Source organism: Schistocerca gregaria, chromosome X, assembly GCF_023897955.1.
Source record: "Schistocerca gregaria isolate iqSchGreg1 chromosome X, iqSchGreg1.2, whole genome shotgun sequence".
Classification (NCBI taxonomy): domain Eukaryota; kingdom Metazoa; phylum Arthropoda; class Insecta; order Orthoptera; family Acrididae; genus Schistocerca; species Schistocerca gregaria.
The window spans coordinates 377,766,869-377,787,125 of record NC_064931.1 but is presented as its reverse complement, the minus strand read 5'-3'; the positions used below and the strand labels follow the sequence as shown (position 1 = coordinate 377,787,125).

General features: G+C 41.2%; 1 protein-coding gene across 1 annotated transcript in view; it reads right to left on the bottom strand.

Moving 5' to 3' along the window:
* LOC126298069 (protein eva-1) overlaps positions 1–19,380 on the bottom strand; it is an 869,024-nt gene extending 849,644 nt beyond the window's left edge. The window contains exon 1 of the mRNA XM_049989388.1: positions 19,078–19,380. Within this exon, the coding sequence (XP_049845345.1) occupies positions 19,078–19,380 (303 nt within the window). The remainder of the gene's footprint in view (positions 1–19,077) is intronic.
* Positions 19,381–20,257: the final 877 nt, after the last annotated feature.

Here is a 20,257-nt window from a genome sequence, read left to right as displayed (position 1 = left end):
CAGCATGAGTTTGTGTAATTGATTCCCATGTTAAACAATTGAAATTATAGACAGATAGATATTGTTTTGCAGTTGATCCCCACATATGAAACACAGTTTTAGTTACTCATACCGGAAGTAAACACCTCTAAAACCAAAGATGGCAGCATTTTCAGTCATATCCCCTACGTGGAAGTACTTGCTATCCAGTTACACTATTTCGTGTGTGTGCTGCGACATAGATACCCCAAGGCCAGGGGTATGGTGCAGTGTGATATATTTTCTTTTAATACTGTTCTCAACAGATGAAACCACATTGTAATAGAGGGATATCGTTTTAAGAACACCTAAGTCCACTTCGTTGTAAGAGTGTAATTGATTATTTAAAAAAATTAACGGGTCACAGTAATATATTAAACATTAAAAAACGACTATGACCTCTCTCTCTTTCTCTCTCTCTCACACACACACACACACTCTCAGGCATACGGCGAGCAATAATATTAGGTGCTAATTTCAGTCATGTACACAAACTGTACGGTATTCTGTATTAACCATCTTCTCATGTTTTATCTGAAGTAGCGTCAATAAGTGATCCATGTGTATCGCTTACTGTATATGGAATTAAGCTGTTTTACAAGTTATCCAAATACGTTAAAATTCCAAATACATATTACTTGCCACTTGCCACTCGAATGAATTGGGAGAACATACCACAGAATTTAGCAACCAAATAAATCACATTACCCTTTGCTCATGCGCACAGAACTAGGGCGAGTATGACAATTTCGTCATGTCACCATGTCTCTCTAGACTGCACCATCTTCCCACCCCTAAAGCATATACGTTGATATTCCGTCTATTCAACTGTACACATAAAAGAAAAATCACAGTGACACTACGGTAGACGATAACGAAGTGCCCCCTTGTATACATCCCGAGACAAGAGTATCAGAATTGGGTTTGTATGAAAAAGACTCACTGATGGAAAATTTCATAAACGAGGAAGCTACGTTTTGCAATCATTGCTGCTCCATGAAATAAATCTGAAGGCGTTAGCGTATTGTCAGTGCAGTTTTATCTTTGTTCCTGGCGGTGTTTCGACACAGAACTCACGTTCATATATAACAAAAATCTTACTATTAGCACCCTTGTTTGCCGGCCGGTGTGGCAGAACGGTTCTAGGCGCTTCAGTGTAGAACAGCGCGAGCGGTACGGTCGCAGGTTCGAACCCTGTCTCGGGCATAGATGTGTGTGATGTCCTTAGGTTTAAGTAGTTCTAAGTTCTAGGGGACTGATAACCTGAGATGTTAAGTCCCATAGTTCTCAGAGCCATTTAGTACCCTTGTTTCCTCGTTCACGGACGGTCTCTGCCTATTCTCTCTCAAGTGGAAGAACGAAAATGTGAAGAGACGTTTGCAGACGAAAACATTTCTAAACACTGGGTTCGAGTTTTAAATACGACTAGTGACTAGTAGTATGCGCCCCCTGCTGTCTAAGATCATCAAGTAAACGACCTAATGGCAATGGAAGCATATTTGTTAAATATTGTAGCAAAATACAGGACAGTCTTAAATCTTGTTAGGATTCACAAGAGCAAAAATTAGTCAGTGCTTACTTTCTCTTTGATGAAGCCTTTATATGATTTATTATCGTTACTTGTGGACCACAATGGGTTTTTGCTAGCTTTCATTCAATTGATATGTAACTACAAATCTGTAACCAATTACAGGTTCAGGCTGAATGGTAAGCTAACCCCGCTCATTCGAATAAATTGCACTAAATGTCAGGACAGCCGATTTTGCACAACATACTACACTTTGGCCACACAACTCTTCCCCAGGAAATTATTTACTGGGACATCAAGTTTTCGGAAGTAAACAGAATCCCATGCGCACGCTTACGGCTTCAGACTGCCCCTGAAAGCCAAAGACGACATGAAATATAATTCTAAAGAGAATGTGAAGACACAAATTGCATATGGCACAGTTTATATCTGCGATCCTATTGTTAAAAACGGTCAAGAATTTTATAGAACAGTCACGGCTTCTTCAAATCGATGTTACCGAATGTATCAGGATTTTTAACACATCAAATCCCCAGAAGTTAACAAAACTCAGTTCTGAGCTCAAACTCCACGTAGTTCGGGCGACATGTACGGGGTATAATATGAGAGCACTTGTTCGTCTGCAAAAACTAATTGGTCAAATCCTAAGTCTTTACAAATTTATGCCACTTTGCACTGTACTGATCGTATCTAAAGCGTCCATAAACAATATTCTTGTCACGTTTAGTTGGCAGTTTTGATAGGCAAACCTACTGTGAAACCATAGCGTTGCAATGTAGTGCGGGGGGAGGGGGCTAAGACTGAAGAATATTAGAACTGAATGTCAGACAATATACATCAAACCAATATTGAAAGTCCTCCGTGATTATCTAGGCAGCAAAGCGAAACACTTGTTCGCCACTCTCGAGCCGCAGGACATGGTTCCATCGATCGACCTCATCTCAATAATTCCTTATCTTGGAAACGTCAGATTCGTCTTTCGCGCATCACCGAGCAGTCTGGCGTAGTGGTAAGACACTGAATTTATATTCAGAAGGACGGCAGGTTCAAATCTCCGTCCGGCTATCCAGATTAAGGCTTTACATGGTTTCTCTAAATCGTTTAAGTCGAAGGCTGGGATGAATTACTTTGAAAGACCACGGCAGCTTTCATTCCGTATCCTCCTCCAATCCTGGCTTACTCCGTCTCTAATTATCTCGCCATCGACAGCACGTTAAAACTTAATCTTCCTTTATTCTTTTTGGCGAGGCCCGTTATATAATGGATAACTGCATACTAGATGCATTACATTTGTAACACTTTAGCGCGTAACTTTTGCCCTAATCCAACCGATACGATACTGCAGACCAAGGATTGGGATATAATCTGGTCCAACGTATATCATTCGGTTTTAAAACTTGTGTACTTGTGACTTGGTGCGAAGTGGCCAATGAAACCATTCTCACAGCCGAGACACTATGCGATCCCAATCTAGAGTGACAGGTGTCATTTAGTCCCCTCCCTCGCTCACATATTCATTTGCCAAGACCAATCATGCAATCATAAACAGAAATTCCCTGTGGAACGTACAGGGGGTCAAGAGATTTATGAAAACACCGCGATAAATGCATATTTGAACGTAAATGGATATTATGAATGAAACATAAACGGCAGTTGTGTAATATTCTACAACACTTATAATTTTAGAATCTGGCTTTCGGCTATTATGCCATTATCTGGTACAAAGATTTTCTTATCAGATGATGGTGTAACAGCCGAAAGCCGGTTTGTAACATAATAAGCATTGTAGAATTTTATACCAGTATCGTGTGCGTATCATTCATAATGTATGAAATAGTCTACCAAGGACCAACGGAACAGTCAATCAAAGTAATAAATGCAAATTCTAGCCAATCCTGCAGGTTGTACTGTTGTACTTGACCACGAGCGGCCCCTGTGTAATGTATCAATAGGCTGCAGGTGTCTATGGTGGTAAGAACAGGGTTCTGTGTAATTTTGAGTGCATTATGTCAGAGCTACGTGAACTCGAACGTGGGCAAATTTTTGGTGCTCGAATGATGGGTGTTTCCGTAACCATGGTAGCTGAAGTGTATGGTGTTTCAAGACGTACCGTAACAGAGATTTCTACCGCACACAGGGAAAGGGAAGAAACATCATCCGCTATGTCGCAACGTGGAAAAAAGTGCGTGTTGAATGGAGGTGCCAGACGGGCATTGAAAAGGACTGTGACAAAAAGACTAAAGTTCCAAAAGTGACTGCTGAACTGAATGTCGCATTCGCGAACCCTGTCAGTGCCAAAAGCAACACGAAGGGAGCACTATAAGCAGGGAACTGCAAAACGAGCTTAAGTTTTAAAACCACTAATCAATGACACAAGTGCCCGTAACCTGAAAACAAGGTGCCGAAACCATAAAATTTGGACAATGGAAAGATGTCATTTGGTCGGATGAGTCTTGTTTCTCACGGTTCCCACCTTGTGATCGAGTCTACGTCCCAAGAGTGGAAGATGGTTGGGTTCGGTAATGATTTGGGGAGCCATATCGCGCTATTCCATGGGCCCCATGGTTACTCCGCAATGTCGCATTATGTGAACATCTGGGCTGATCAGGTCTGTCCCATGGTACGATGTTTGTATCCCAGTGGTAATTCTGTGTTCCAAGAAGGCGAGGCCCCGATTCACACAGCTCGCATCATTAAGGTCTCACTTTGTGAGCGGCAGGACGAATTGTCGCTTCTCTCCTGCTAACCACAATAATTTTATCTCATTACTATTGAGACTTTGTGGTCTATTTTGGAGAGAATTGTGCGTGATTGCTATCCTTCTCCTTCACCGTTTCCTGATGCTGTCACTATGTAGTAGGAATAATTGTTTAAGATTCTCTTGAAAACGATACATGACCTATATTTATCCCTTCACGGGCGACTGGAAGCTGTTTTCACATGTTTGTCAACCCCCTGTGGCTTACCGGCCATTTATATTTTTCTACGACCACTAGAAAATCCTCCGAATTACTGCGGTATCTGTTTTACCGCACAGATCAGCGTTATCACCTATCAACTAAACGAGGTTCTCTACAAGCACATAAGCTTATATTTGCTTTGATCTTTATTCAGCACACAGGTTTTTGGGCAAACACCATGCCAGGCAACTATTAGCGCAAACACTATGTTGCTGAGGCAATCAACAACGAAAATTAGCTGATTGCGAGGTGTCGAAAGTCTCTGTGACGAGGAGTATAGATTCGATCATGAATTGGATTGCATATTTTGTTTTGTTTTCGTTACTTATGATTCAGAAATATATGGCTCGACAGTTGAGAGCGTGTGATACTCTATCTACGTCTATAGTCTCCAAAGCACTATGAAGTGAATGCAAAGGGTAGTTCCTATTGTAGCAGTTATTAGGTCTGCATCCCGTTCCACTCGCGTATAGATTTCAGAAAGAATGATCGCTTCATGATACGGAAACGATATGCACAGGGCCTGTAGCACATATTACCTACATTTGTCTTATTTAATTTCTTTTGTCTGTTTTTACTTAGTGTGACTGTATCATGAAGATCTTTCGTGTAACATCTAAGCAAATATGTTATTCATTATGTGTGTCAATTTATGTTAATATAACTAATAATTTTAAGAATAATGTTCTGTAAAAGAATGTAAATGTTAAAATTTTACTTGCAGTACTGGTTCATGCATAGTGAAAGCAGGTTTTTACTGTAGTAAAACTTGGAGGGAACTCCGCCCGCAACGAAACTGGCATGGCGGGAATAGAAAAGATGAAACTGGCAATCCAATTGCAAGGCTCCTATGTTACAAGAATCAATTGATAGCCAACAAGCAATATGTTCGCATTTTGTCCAATGAACATGGCAAGAAGAACATCAAGATTATGTAACATAGTCTTCGAAGTGGAAGTAACTGTGCTTGTAATTCATAACATATTTTGGCAAGCTGTGTGCTACGAAAATTTGACACTAAAAAGAAACCTTTCAGAGCTTGTTACACAGAAAGAGTCATGGATACTTTGCCGCCTTCTTTGAGTAGACACAGCACATCAAAAGTGCCATCATCACCTCAAATTATGAGTTGAGTACTGTATAATTGCGTGGTCCAGTTATGCAATTCCTTGCTCAAAAATAAGTTGGTGTTCTATAAACTTTATGCTGAACTCCTGTAATGTATCCCTAGCCACTTACCTAGAAAGGGTCCTATGCCAAGTGCTACGATATTTCCGAGTATCCTATATTATTGTACTGAAAAGCAATTACCTTCATTAACAATAGTTAATAAGCTTCGGGCTAGTAGCCTTGAAGCACCAGCATAAGGATTGGAAATACGCTTTGGAAATAACAATGTTTATAATTTCATGTTTATATAGTTAATATTGTTTTTATATTGTGTTGTGACTAAAATGTTCAGCCTGAGTCTACTTATAGATTAGTTTCTGCGTCCCCAAGCTAATAGTTGAGCCAGATTTAAATTTAGTATTGCAATAACAGCACTCAAGAAGTACAACTTTTATTCATATAGCTTGTGTGGTCTATAGTAAACGAATAACTGCCGCCATTCAAGCTATACTAAATCCAGGTATCACATGTCGCACTTGAGCTAAACAGTATAAGGAAGTGAATGCTCCTTGAGAATACAAATAATAATCAGTACAAATGATACGCTTACATGAAAAACATTTCATGTTACAGTATTTTCCATTAACCAAGCTGATAAAAGAACCTTTTACGCAAGTTCATATTGCTCCACCATGAATAATTATTTACGTGTAATAATCATTAGCTTACTGCTTTAATATATACAGACTAAGTGTTATTGAGAGTCATTTGTTACAAATACTGTTAATATTCCTTCTTTGTTGATCATGCCAAACTACTCGTACATTTCTTGATTAACTGAAAATATTGGTTCGAATCTCGGTTGTTTTGCTGCTGTTTCCCTTCAACAGTAATCTTTTGAGAAAGGAAAAATATTCCGATACCTTATTCATAATACACAGTCACAGTGAAAATTAAAATCGTTCGGTTGGAGTAACATTATCGGTGTACTGCTAATTTAGTAGTAGCCGGTAGTGTTATACGTGGCTTTTCCCATGGCAGGACTAATAGTACTGTTAGAGAGAAATGTCATAGGATGTAGTATATTCCTGAATTCCACATTCAAAGCTGTTTGCCAAAACTGAGGGGTAGTTCGCATATGCCTTCAGGCATCTGCCACTTCCGTGTTTTCAGTATCTTCGTGACGCTTTCCCATGGCTCAAAAAAGATGTGACCATTAGTGTTGCTGTTCTTCGGAACACATAGGACAAATACGATAACGCGTAGATAACTTTCCACACTTTATACAGCATAAAAAAAGGTTAACTTCCGTTGGCTGATGCGAAAAAGTAGCGGCAACGTAGAAATTACTTGTCACCAAGTTTCGCCGTTAAGGAAACACTAGTAACAACAATTCACTGAATGAATTTCTTCACACTCAAAGAGGTTGACGATATTTAATCTGAGAACACCAACAACAGGAACTATGAGCTGTCCGTGCGTTACTGAAGAAATGTAAGAAAATTAATCGAAATATAGTGGTTCTCAGTGACTGTTAGCACAGATGTCGCATCATGAGATGAGTTATGTAACTCAAGGCTAACATGATGCTGAAGGTCTGAGCAGTTACTCATTGTTCTAAGGCAGACAGCTCATAACGTAAAAAATAAGAGCATTAGTGACTTGTACTTGGAACCTGCTTTATCGACCATAAAAAATAAATTTACAAATTTAGTATCACGTTCTGTGCTTGAAATATTCATAATATCTCATTGAATTGAAAGGGCATAACAATAGTGAAGCAGTTATTAACAAATCTGTCATAGTTGCAGTACATACGCACGACCCAAAATCTGTAATGCAGCAACAAATGTGACTTCATTTAATTATTTTTGTTGTATTTTATATTCACTGTGACTGATAAGGTGCTATAATGCCTCTTACTTAATTCGATGCTTCTATTGACCTTGGACGCGCACATGAATGTGAAACGCTTGTCTTATGTTCACATCTGTAAACTAGTACGCACGACGATATTATTTTATTTGTGTACTAATTCAATATTTTCCATTGTAATCTACTACAATGATAAAAAGATTAATAAAGATGCTTGGACGAATCCACATTTAAGACGTGACTCGCCCATTGCCTGCTGAAGTACACTAGCGGCGTCGAATGTCTACTGGTACCGTTGACTGTGTTTGAACTCCAGCTTGATTTTAACTTGCTAAGTAGGCACGTGTTCACTGTGACAATCATCTGCAATCAATTAATAACGCGTGTATTGATATTTTGATGTTTATTATTAAGATCAGGTACTTTCAGTGCATGTATGTCTAAATTCAAATAATTAATTTCTGTTACATTTCAGCCGTTCATATTGTAATCCACATTTGTATTCACTATTCACTGACAACTACGTACAGGTTTTTTTTCCAAAGCTTCATTAGGTCATGCTTGAGAAAGAACCAGGTGGATCGAAACTAGTCGTCAAACATATGTAGTCCAACTGTGACATATTTGTTAATAAACGTTTCATAATACATCAGATAGATTTGTCATGCACCGCGAGGCCTGTGCAGTCCACAGCGGAGGCAACATCGTCTCTGATATTCTTGAAACATACCGGAAGCATATTCATTTGCATTTTTCATCGGTACTCCCCTTTCCGTCAGTGAAATTAATTTCGTTAGCAGAACTTTCCTTTATAACTTAGTAGGCTTACAAAAAAGAAACACTGCGGACCAGTTGGCACTTGCATCTTATCATTGCATCAAAACGTGTTACTGCTGAGAGCACGACACAGATGTAGATATACGGGCCAGTATTTTTACGTACATAAGGTGTAATATTAAGTATAAAAAGAGTAAAATAAGTGCTGAATATCCACGTCCACACTTTCCCCGTAGGATTGCAGAATGGAAACGTGAGGTCGGACCTGGGAAATTGGAACATAACATCGAATGCCTGCTAACAAAAGTGGTGTACTCCAGCGAAGGTGAGCGTGTTAACGACTGGCCACGGGCCAAACTATTTGCAGCTTGCTCATTAGCTTTTGATTCGCAGACAATCCCCGCTTATGTGGGCACGCACACAAAAGCCAACGCTATCCCCTTAATCTCGTACTGTTACTGTTTATGTTTCCACACAATCGCTGCTAATCGTGTTCCAGCAAAATCTAATCACGGTGGATTTTCTGTATCTGTCACTCTTACCCTGCCCGAGAGCAGTTCTTTGGTGCTAGATTCCAAATGATACGTACAGTCAAGTAGAGATTTGTATCAACCTATAATTCAGCAGTTTTTTCTGCAAAGCGACTGTACGCTCCACACGTATTAGAACTGTTCCTGAATTTGTTATTTGGAGGAACTACTCATTCTCACGTCGCATGTGAGACCGAATTCAAGGAACAGTCTTCTTGGTAGTCCGCCCTATCATTCCGTTCAAAAACTGTAAAATGATACATTGTGTAATATCTTCTTTTAATATCAGCTTGTACTTTTTCTGGATAAAAATTTTTTTTATATGCGGCTGACTATGATTTTAGTGTATATTTGTAGATTGCAAAAGGATGCTGACAGGTCTGGCAGGTCCGCGTTTGTCTCCTACCTTATGAAGTGCAGTAAATATAACAGAGCTTCGGTGTCGGGGACTGTTCCCGCCACAGACCTGCACATAATTTTGCAAGTTTCTTGCATTACTTTGCGTCCAGCATAAACCATTTTTACTGAAACAGCAAAGTCTCCTGATACTTCACATTTCTTGATACCTCGAATGGCTCTGTACTCGGACGGAATTATTTCTGGAATGTCTTTACTGTATTTATTGACGGTATATTTTATCTATCTCTTGAACTATGCAAACATTTAAAGAAGTCCTCTAATGCTTGTATAATTTGCTCTCATTTGTAGCACTGGGCTTAAAGGATATTTGTGCTCAAAGGTTTGTGCACAACCGAGATTAGATTCAAATAAATCAAATTATTCCTTACGTAAGACATAAAATCAATAATCCGAATACTATTACGTATGACGTTAAGTGAACCTCCTTCCGGCTTTCCTTTTCAAATAGAAGATAAATTTCACATTTAACGGTATTTAGGAGAGGCGAAAAATGTTAGTTGCTATTGTTGAAGGCAGTACAAATATGTTGAGGTGCATATAAATGTTTATCCGCAAAGTGAAATGTTACTTATCCTTTTAAAGTAATAGGGAGATCGCTGTACGTTTCCATATGACACTTAGTTGCCCCCAAAGGCGTTGAGCACATCCGCCGATATGTAGTAGCGCCAATCTGCAATTTGGAAGTTAAAATGGCTCTGAGCACAATGGGACTTAACTTCTGAGGTCATCAGTCCCCTAGAACTTAGAACTACTTAAACCTAACTAACGTAAAGAAATCACACACATCCATGTCCGAGGCAGGATTCGATCCTGCTACTGTAGCGGTCGCGCGGTTCCAGACTGTAGCGCCTAGAACCCCTCGGCCACTCCGGCCGGCCATACAGAAGTACCAGAATCAACTTGGAAATCCGCGATCACAATGTGAGATCAGTTGTGTGAGTGGTGTTCTCATATCGTCTGATGACACCGGCGTGTTGAGCAGGACGTTTACAGTCAGTGGATACGTTAGTTGCAACCAAAATTCGAACAAGTTACGCCGTCTGTGACTGCAGTAACAGTCGACAAGCTTTTTCGTAATACTTTGGTAACGATAGCTATGATAGCTACCACTATTACTGCTGGAATTTTTATCTGTACGGCGTCATACGAGGGCGTGATGAAAAATAATGGCTTCGAATTTTTTGTGAAAGCTCATAAAGGTTTTAAATAAAACAAATGTTACACACATTCTAGATCTCTATTCTTCATGTCTACTTATTTGCAGCCCTCTGCCGCTAGATGGCTCCGAAATGTAGCATGTAACATAGCGGTGTGTAACGTAATTATAACGATACGTGAGAAACACCGTGCTGTAATCAATCGAGTTTCGAATTCGAAGAGTGCGTACACACATGGAGCACATTCTGCCTCAGCAAGGCAATTCCAGACAACACACGAACGGTGAGACATCTACAACAATCCGACGTCTTGCGTTCATCGATCATTCTCCATACAGTCCCGACTTGGCCTACCCGATTTTCGTCTGTATCCAAAACTTAGGAAACACCTGCTAAGACTGTACTTTGATACTTATGAAGCGGTCGATGCAGGTTTGACCTTGCGGCTCTGTCAACAAAGTCAAACATTCTACAGTCGATATCAAGAAACTGTTGTCTCGTGGGGAGAAATGTGTTCGTATACAGGGGGACTACGTTGAGAAATAAATACGTAGACCTGAAGAATACAGATGTAGAACGTTAGAAACTTTTACTTTTTACACATTAAATCTTTGGAGTCCTTACTTTTCAGCAAACCCGCGTATATTTGTTTGAGTGGATGTGGAGGGGAATTTCTAACTAATGGATGTGCATAAATTATCTTTACAACTGCAGACCTTAATAACATTAAAATTGTAGTAGATAATAACAACTGGTTTTCAACATTTGACAAGGTAACTCGTAACATCTGTTTTTATTTTAATTTAACGAGGAATGGAGAAAGCTCAGTGCGTCATAGAAAGTCCGATACCAAAGTGCAACGAAACTTTCAGACACTGTAAGGCCGGCCGGTGTGACTGAGCGGTTCTCGGCGCGTCAGTCTGGAACCGCGCGACCGCTACGGTCGCTGGTTCGAATCCTGCCTCGGGTATGGATGTGTGTGGTGTCCTTAGGTTAGTTAGGTCTAAGTAGTTCTACGTTCTAGGGGACTGATGACGTCAGAGGTTAAGTCCCATAATGCTCAGATCCATTCTTTTGTACTGCGACCGTAGCAGTCGCGCAGTTCCAGACTGTAGAGCATAGGACCGCTCGACCACTCCGGCCGACTGTACTACAACTTTTTGTAAAGTATCATGTGCACCTAGCCAAGCTTACAGACATACAGAAATTGAAAGCACACATCCGCAATGCATCTGATCGTGTCGCTACGATAAAAACTGAATACCGGATGCAGGTTGACCGTCTAGTGGGCGTGTACACATGACTGAGTATGAATAGGATGAAATGTAGCTGTTGTTATCTAGTATAGTTTTAAATTTACTAAAGTTATAGAGTTAATCTATGGACACGCTGTATATGCCTAATCAATTCATTTGATTCTTTGTGTGATAATTCCACGGAATCTGCAGATGATGACGTTGTCTGAATATCAACTGACTTACGTTGTGTACATGACTGACGGAAAAGTGTTTTTCTGCGTTAGGTGCTCTCATTCCTATATAGCAACTAAGGCTCCGGTCAGTGCGACTTGCTTAGTAGGTAGTTTGCTTGTAGCTTTCCCCGTAATAGCCTGCGTTGCCAATTCTACCTGAATGTATTGTAAGAACCACACAACCTTAACTCGGTTACAGTGAGGGAGATGGCGCTGCGGCAATATACCTGTCTTCTCTTCGGGAGATTATGTCTGGACACCCTCATGAGAATTTCCCTTAGTCGCTTAAAACAAATAGCTGTAAAATTCCTTTGATAAGAATACTGACGATTTTCTTCTCCATCCATCTTCAACATGAGCTTCTGTTTTATCAATAATGTGTTGTCGTCAACAAGACGCTGAACACGAGTCGTCTCTTCGTCATTTCTTCGTTACTCCAGAGCGACAGCTATTATAAGTTGTCGAAACTTTCTAGTTGATTTCGAAAAGAAACGGACGTTCCAAATACGTCACTGAGATTGCGGTATCTAATGTTTAAATTAGGACTGAAATAACTTTACAACATGAGACGACGAGCCGGCCGCGGTGGTCTCGCGGTTCTAGGCGCGCAGTCCGGAACCGTGCGACTGCTACGGTTGCAGGTTCGAATCCTGCCTCGGGCATGGATGTGTGTGATGTCCTTAGGTTAGTTAGGTTTAAGTAGTTCTAAGTTCTAGGGGACTAATGACCACAGCAGTTGAGTCCCATAGTAATCAGAGCCATTTGAACCATTTTTTTTTAGAGACGACGAAAACAATTATACTGATGATTAATTTAGTCTCATATGTGTCACAGAGCAAATTTTGTATTGTCCGTCCGTAGGAACAACTGGTACTCTGCCAGACTACTGCCCCAGATATTACGATCGTTAATGATTTCAAGCCCAGAAGAAAATTTAGGAGGCTGTTTCTATAATAAGCCATAAAATATAAAGTATTTTCAAATGCTCATTTATTGATAATCATTCCGGGCTCATTTAGTGCGTGCGACCCTCACTCCAGCGCCGACCCACTCCTCAGCAGACCAACGGTCAAAGGGGTTGGTCGGCAGTTTTGAAACATTGCACAAACTGAGGTCAAACGTTTTTCCTTCTTTCCTAACTTTCGAGAAAGTCGCTCTATATAGACAGCCACCTTGTGTAACTTCAATGACGCGCATGGTGGCGCCTTTCGTCAGACCTGCAAAGGCATGACCAGCTCTTTCCGTTAGATGCGTACACACTCAGACAGTAAAAGTAATGATGGCCAGCTGGCTGATGGGAAATTATCCTAAGGAGAGGAAGTACTATTACCTCCTATGTGCCAAATACTATTAGTGTTAACTAATGCAACCTGCCTCTGTAGTGGCTGCTAACTCTCGCCTATGAGGTGGTGCTGGACTCTAAGATAAGCCGCTTTGAATCCTGTTAGTGGTTGAATTTTTTGTTGCCAGTACTTGGTTGGCCAGAGGAGGAGAGTTGGTGGCGTAAAGTTTCTCATCGCCAGACTTGTCGCCAATATCGTGAAGTACCAAATCTCTCCACAGTATCTCACGAAGTGACTACATGTGACGCTGCTGATGGTGACCCGTCCGTCGGATGGGGACTTAAACCCGGTGACTCCCTTGATGCTATTTGAGAGACGTAGGCTCTGGGCCGATACAGGGTTTCACCCTCCCCCTTCTCTCATCACCATCATCATCCTCATCATCATCACCATTATCATCAACATCATGATGGATTCTTCTCGGGTTATCAGCCGAGTGGTGGCTTAGTCTTGTCGCAACATTTCGATGAGTTTCGTACCCATCATCTTCTGGCATCATCGTGCAACACAAACATACCACTACACTAGACTCGCTTACATTACACTCACTTTACTCTACAAATACGATTAAGACACATCACTCACATGATCTCAAGGAAAGGGGTCACCGTACAAGGCGGAAGAAAACCCTTTCCGAACCGGAGGCTGCACCTACCCCTTGGGGCATTCCAGTTAACCATGAAGTACGACTTTACTTTACTAATACACATTTTCCTTAAATTAAACAGAAGAGTGACAACCATAGTAATGTTAAACTATGATAATATACCCTCGTGGATTTCCAACCTTGGAAGCTATTAGTTGCAAATCAACGACAGTGACTCAACAATGTTGTTGTTGTGGTCTTCAGTCCTGAGACTGGTTTGATGCAGCTCTCCATGCTACTCTATCCTGTGCAAGCTTCTTCATCCCACAGTACCTACTGCAACCTACATCCTTCTGAATCTGCTTATTGTATTCATCTCTTGGTCTCCCTCTACGATTTTTACCCTCCACGACGCCCTCCAATGCTAAATTTGTGATCCCTTGATGCCTCAAAACATGTCCTACCAACCGATCCCTTCTTCTAGTCAAGTTGTGCCACAAACTTCTCTTCTCCCCAATCCGATTCAATGCCTCCTCATTAGTTACGTGATCTATCCACCTTATCTTAAGCATTCTGCTGTAACACCACATTTCGAAAGCTTCTATTCTCTTCTTGTTCAAAGTATTTATCGTCCATGTTTCACTTCCATGCATGGCTACACTCCATACAAATACTTTCAGAAACGACTTCCTGATACATAAATCTATACTCGATGTTAACAAATTTCTCTTCTTCAGAAACGCTTTCCTTGCCACTGCCAGTCTACATTTTATATCCTCTCTACTTCAACCATCATCAGTTATTTTACTTCCTAAATAGCAAAACTCCTTTACTACTTTAAGTGTCTCATTTCCTAATCTAATTCCCTCAGCATCACCTGACTTAATTTGACTACATTCCATTATCCTCGTTTTGCTTTTGTTGATGTTCATCTTATATCCTCCTTTCAAGACACTGTCCATTCCGTTCAACTGCTCTTCCAGGTCCTTTGCTGTCTCTGACAGAATCACAATGTTATCGGCGAACCTCAAAGTTTTTACTTCTTCTCCATGAATTTTAATACCTACTCCGAATTTTTCTTTTGTTTCCTTTACTGCTTGCTCAATATACAAATTGAATAACATCGGGGAGAGGTTACAACCCAGTCTCACTCCTTTCCCAACCACTGCTTCCCTTTCATGCCCCTCGACTCTTATAACTGCCATCTTTCTGTACAAATGGTAAATAGCCTTTCGCTCCCTGTACTTTACCCCTGCCACCTTCAGAACTCAACAATATCTTATTATAAACTAGGACGACCAACATTTGCTCACGATTTTAAGGGAGATGACCAACGTCCGACCATGATTTTAAGGGAGGATTAAGGAGGTTTTGTCGCAGTAAATTTAAATGGCACAACTGCGTCGAATTTGCTTGGAATGGGTGACACTGGAGTCATACATATAAATACACTACTCTATTATGTTATAAGGTACCGAATTTTGGGGTAACTCCAAAAACTGAGAGAAACATTTTGGTATGCAAAATCGTATAATAAGATTAGTTTGTGATGTAAATGCTAGATCATCATGTCGAAACCTGTTCATGGCATTGGATACATTAACTACCGATTCAGCATATTTGTTCCATAATGAAGATACTGTAAGTAGTATGTCTTCTTTTGCATTCCCTTGAGCCAAACTGTCTTCCTTCCGTGGAAGCACAAAAAAGGTATGTGTCTACAATAGTATCAATTTTTCGAGATCTGTCGGCAAGGGAATATGAACTATCGATCGTATTTCACGGGATTAATATTTGTGACAGTGATCACTGACGAAATATAGGCTACAGGAGAAACAGGCGGTCAATATGGGTGCCGGAAGGATTTTAAAAAAAAATTTATAACACGGGATATCCCAGGAAATACGGGATAGTTGGTCAAGATAACAAACAGTTTTACAGGTACATAGAAAGAAAAACTTAACGATATAATTCAGCTGCAGTTTTCACAGTAAGTAAAGAGGCTGCTAAGCTGACTCCTTTTCCATAATCTCTTGTAGTAATATACAGCCTCAGGCCATAGTTAACTGTACATTTTCAGCTGACGGGACAGTTTGTGTCACTGAAACACAGAAATTTCTCCTCAGATTAGCCTTTTGTCGGCAACTCTTTCAACCCTGCATGCCAAATACTGGAACAAATTTTGTTAAATAAGATATCGACAGGCACAGCGACAAGTGTACAGCACAGACCCTAGTCTTACCACAGATTAGAGTTAGACAGTGAAGTTTATAAGATATCCCTTATATCCAGTTACGTGAAGTGAATGTATCAGCGCTGCAGCACCTACGGAGTAGGGGCGAGCGGTAGTTTCCCACACTGGCAAGCAGAGGCGATTCGCCGAACGGCCACATGGCGCTTTCAGAGGCACTGGGACGAGGTGCCGATCCAGAAATCGCTCGTGAAGTGAGCAAAGAGGGGCGCAGGGAAAATCATTTATTCTGGCGCGAATTAAGTAAGTGTTATTAATAAATATATGCTAACAAAAGTTGCCTTTTGCCACTCAAACATTAGGCGGGGTCTGTTGTTGTTATGGTCTTCAGTCCTGAGACTGGTTTGATGCAGTTTTCCATGCTACTCTATCCTGTGCAAGCTTCTTCATCTCACAGTACCTACTGCAACCTACATCCTTCTGAATCTGTTTAGTGTACTCATCTCTTGGTCTCCCTCTACGATTTTTTCCCTCCTCGCTGCCCTCCAATACTAAACTGGTGATCCCTTGATGCCTCAGAACATGTCCTACCAACCGATCACTTCTTCTAGTCAAGTTGTGCCATGAACTTCTCTTCTCCCCAATCCTATTCAATACCTCCTCATTAGTTATGTGATCTACCCATCTTATCTTCAGCATTCTTCTGTAGCACCACATTTCGAAAGCTTCTATTCTCTTCTTGTCTAAACTATTTATCGTTCACGTTTTACTTCCATACATGGCTACACTCCATACAAATACTTTCAGAAATGACTTCCTGACACTTAAACCTATACTCGATGTTAACAAATTTCTCTTCTTGAGAAACGTTTTCTTTGCCATTGCCAGTCTGCATTTTATATCCTCTCTACTTCGACCATCATCAGCTATTTTGCTGCCCAAATAGCAAAACTCCTTGGCTACTTTAAGTGTCTCATTTCCTAATCTAATTCCCTCAGCATCACCCGACTTAATTCGACTACTACGGAGTCTATAGGTAATAAATACTACCTTTCAGTAATTTTACAATGTCAGAGAAAATCGATAATAATAAATAAATGAGAAACTTTGACATAACCGAAGATGTGTGGTCTTATACGAATTCTACCGACTGTACGCTCAAATTATGGACTGTGCACCACAGTTGGCAGTCGTCGATAGAATGCCTTTCGATCTAGTCATGCAGTAGATCGTGCTCTCTTACCGTTAATAGTTTGCTTATATTCAATGTGAACAAGTTAATGTTGCGGTGTTTCTTAAATAAACACACCATAATGGCATCCGGTATAAAAATTATTTCTATTTCATGACGTAAAACATAGACAGTAGTATTGCACTTTCATAATCCGATGGCGCTGCAAGGGGACATAAAACTACGAGAGCATCTTGTAATGGTACTTGTACTACGTAACCATTACGGCACCTCACCTGAACCTCTCGATACCAGTAATATTCTACTGTGTTTCTGTAAAGTAGTTGACATATTTCTGAGACAACAATAATGGTTCAAATGACTGAGAACTTTGGGACTTACCGAGCTAGGTGGCGCAGTAGTTAGCACGCTGGACTCGCATTCGGGAGGACGACGGTTCAATCCCGTCTCCGGCCGTCCTGATTTAGGTTTTCCGTGATTTCCCTAAATCGCTCCAGGCAAATGCCGGGATGGTTACTTAGAAAGATCACGGCCGATTTCCATCCCCATCCTTCCCTCATCCGAGCTTGCGCTCCGTCTCTAATGACCTCGTTGTCGACGGGACGTTAAACTCTAATCTCCTCCTGCACTATGGGACTTAACATTTATGGTCATCAGTCCCCTATAACTTAGAACTACTTAAACCTAACTAACCTAAGGACATCACACACATCCATGCCCGAGGCAGGATTCGAACCTGCGACCGTAGCGGTCGCGCGGCTCCGGACTGAGCGCCTAGAACCGCTAGCTGAGACAACATTCAGATTTGATTTCATTAAAGTAGAAGTACTTTGATTCATCGATATGTTTATATTGCAATGATATTATTCTTGTGTGTATTCTTTCTTTTGTCAGTATGATCTTTGTCGTACATGTAGCTCTGATTTTTGGGCGCGTAAGCGATTATTGGTTACTTGTTAGAGAGTCGGACCTTGAGAAGGTCAAGTCTTGGTCGTCATGTTGGAAAGACGCATAACGTAGTCAGCATTTAAAATGTGAACTTTAACAGTGAGGAAGATATTTTCAAGTATGTTTTGTATTGTGAAGGGATATTTAGTGTGTTACGTGATATTGCAATAAAAACAATTAAAAGGAAGTGTAACTTAAATTCGAAGTGCTGATTATTTTTTTACATCACTGTTGTGCTAACTTTGAAAGGTTTAATCTCCAAGAATGGTTTGTGAAGCGCATCTACAAAACTTTTGAATATAGCAGAATAAAACCTAGGCCTCTTTGCATCCGAGCTTGGAAACATCACCACCTAGATTTTCGACGACTGAGCCATGATTTTACGAGACCAGCGTGAGAAACATGAAAATATGAGTGTCTAGGCTATTTATTATTACATGAAACGACTTTATTAACTGTGCTCTAATGACACCTGCCACATAATAACTTTGTTGTTGCCCGAAAATGAAGTATTTAGCAGCGTGAGCAACACCTCAATCATTAAATTTTGACCTTTGTTGTGGTAGGGTTGTTAGAATCTCCACATAACGGGTAGGAAAAACTCCTACGCGGCGGCTCACTAGGTCATTTCAAGGACGGACTGGCTTAACTATCGTAAAACTCGTCAGGAAAACATGGCCAGTTATACTGACCTCTTATACCATCATCTACGGCCTGACTGGCTAAACTGGGACGTTTGTGGAGGATTACTGCGAGTGGGGGGTTCTTGCAAGTTGTGCTGATTACTCAGCGCTAATCTGCTATTGCTATGGGAAGTATATTCGATGTACGAGGAGCAGCCAATGTCTTAATCAGCGCCTTAAAAAAAATTCGACAACGCATCGTATTTTTGAAGCTTTATTATTTAACGAAGCTTTCAATAGCACAAAATCCTGACGTTAAGTAAGTTAGTAAGATGTGGCAGTACTGACCTGCAGGGCCTTCGGCCAGAGGCAGGAGTCGTTGCTCTGCGCGGCGTAGTGGGAGGCGGGGGCGGAAGCGCAGTGGGCGTGCGGGGGCGGCGAGCGGGTGAACTGCGCCAGCTGGACCGAGATGCTGGTGCCGCGCGGGCACCAGAGCGCGAGCGGCCGGTCGTCGCAGCCGGCGCGCTGGTACGTGCGCAGCGTGCCTGACAACAGAGCTGCGCCGTCACGCGCCGTCAGGGCCGGCTCGCCCGCCACCGCTACAGCTGCCGCAGCTCGTGCCACATGCACCACACCAGCCCGCGTGCGCATGCAACGCCCAGCTACAGCGCGTACTCACCTGCACCAGTCGAGCTACGTTAATAATCCGTCAGCCACAGTTTCTGGTAATTTCCGCTGTACACTGAGAGACTATGTATCAAAGCATGCATAACAATGCTACGAAGCAGGAGAGAGATAGCGCCACGGTGCCGCTGTAAAATATTTACTATTATTTTTAATTAATCATTTATTTACTTATTTCATTTAACACGTCAAGTGGTGTAGGAGCATATTGAGGAGGAAATGTCCGTGGTCGTAGAACGAGTCACAACATGAAATTAACGAAGGTAATATATGATTTAGACGAATCCCAAGCAGATGACAGGCTACAAGTATATATTACCATAATCAATAAGATAAAACTGTAATTAAATTAGCTTTATGTTGTATACATAGTTCCGCGTACACAACTTTCCCGCTAGAGCGCGCCCCGCTAAGCATAACAGCGCAGGCGCAGCGCTCGTCCGTCTCTGCACTACGAGATGGCGCTGTCTTAGAGACGGACCAAATTCTGCTTCCGCCGATCCGCGTATTAATATGTAACGCAGCTAATGAGATTGCTGCTAACATAGAACCTTTTCTCCTGGCGGATCACACTCGGGCAGTGATACCTGAACACGCGACGTATTATAACGAGTGTACAGATCTCTGATCAGTTAGTCTGCGTTTGTCTGCACCAGTCTGTACTACTCTACATTTGTCTGTACCAGTCTATAGTCAAGTTTCAGTCTGCGCCTAATAAGATTATCATATTCCTGTACACAGCCATGAAGAGAAATGTATAGATACTGTGTCAAGTATCAGAGATATGTGAGAATAAGATTAACGTACCAAGACCGAAGGAACTTCAGATTGTCAATTGTAAATA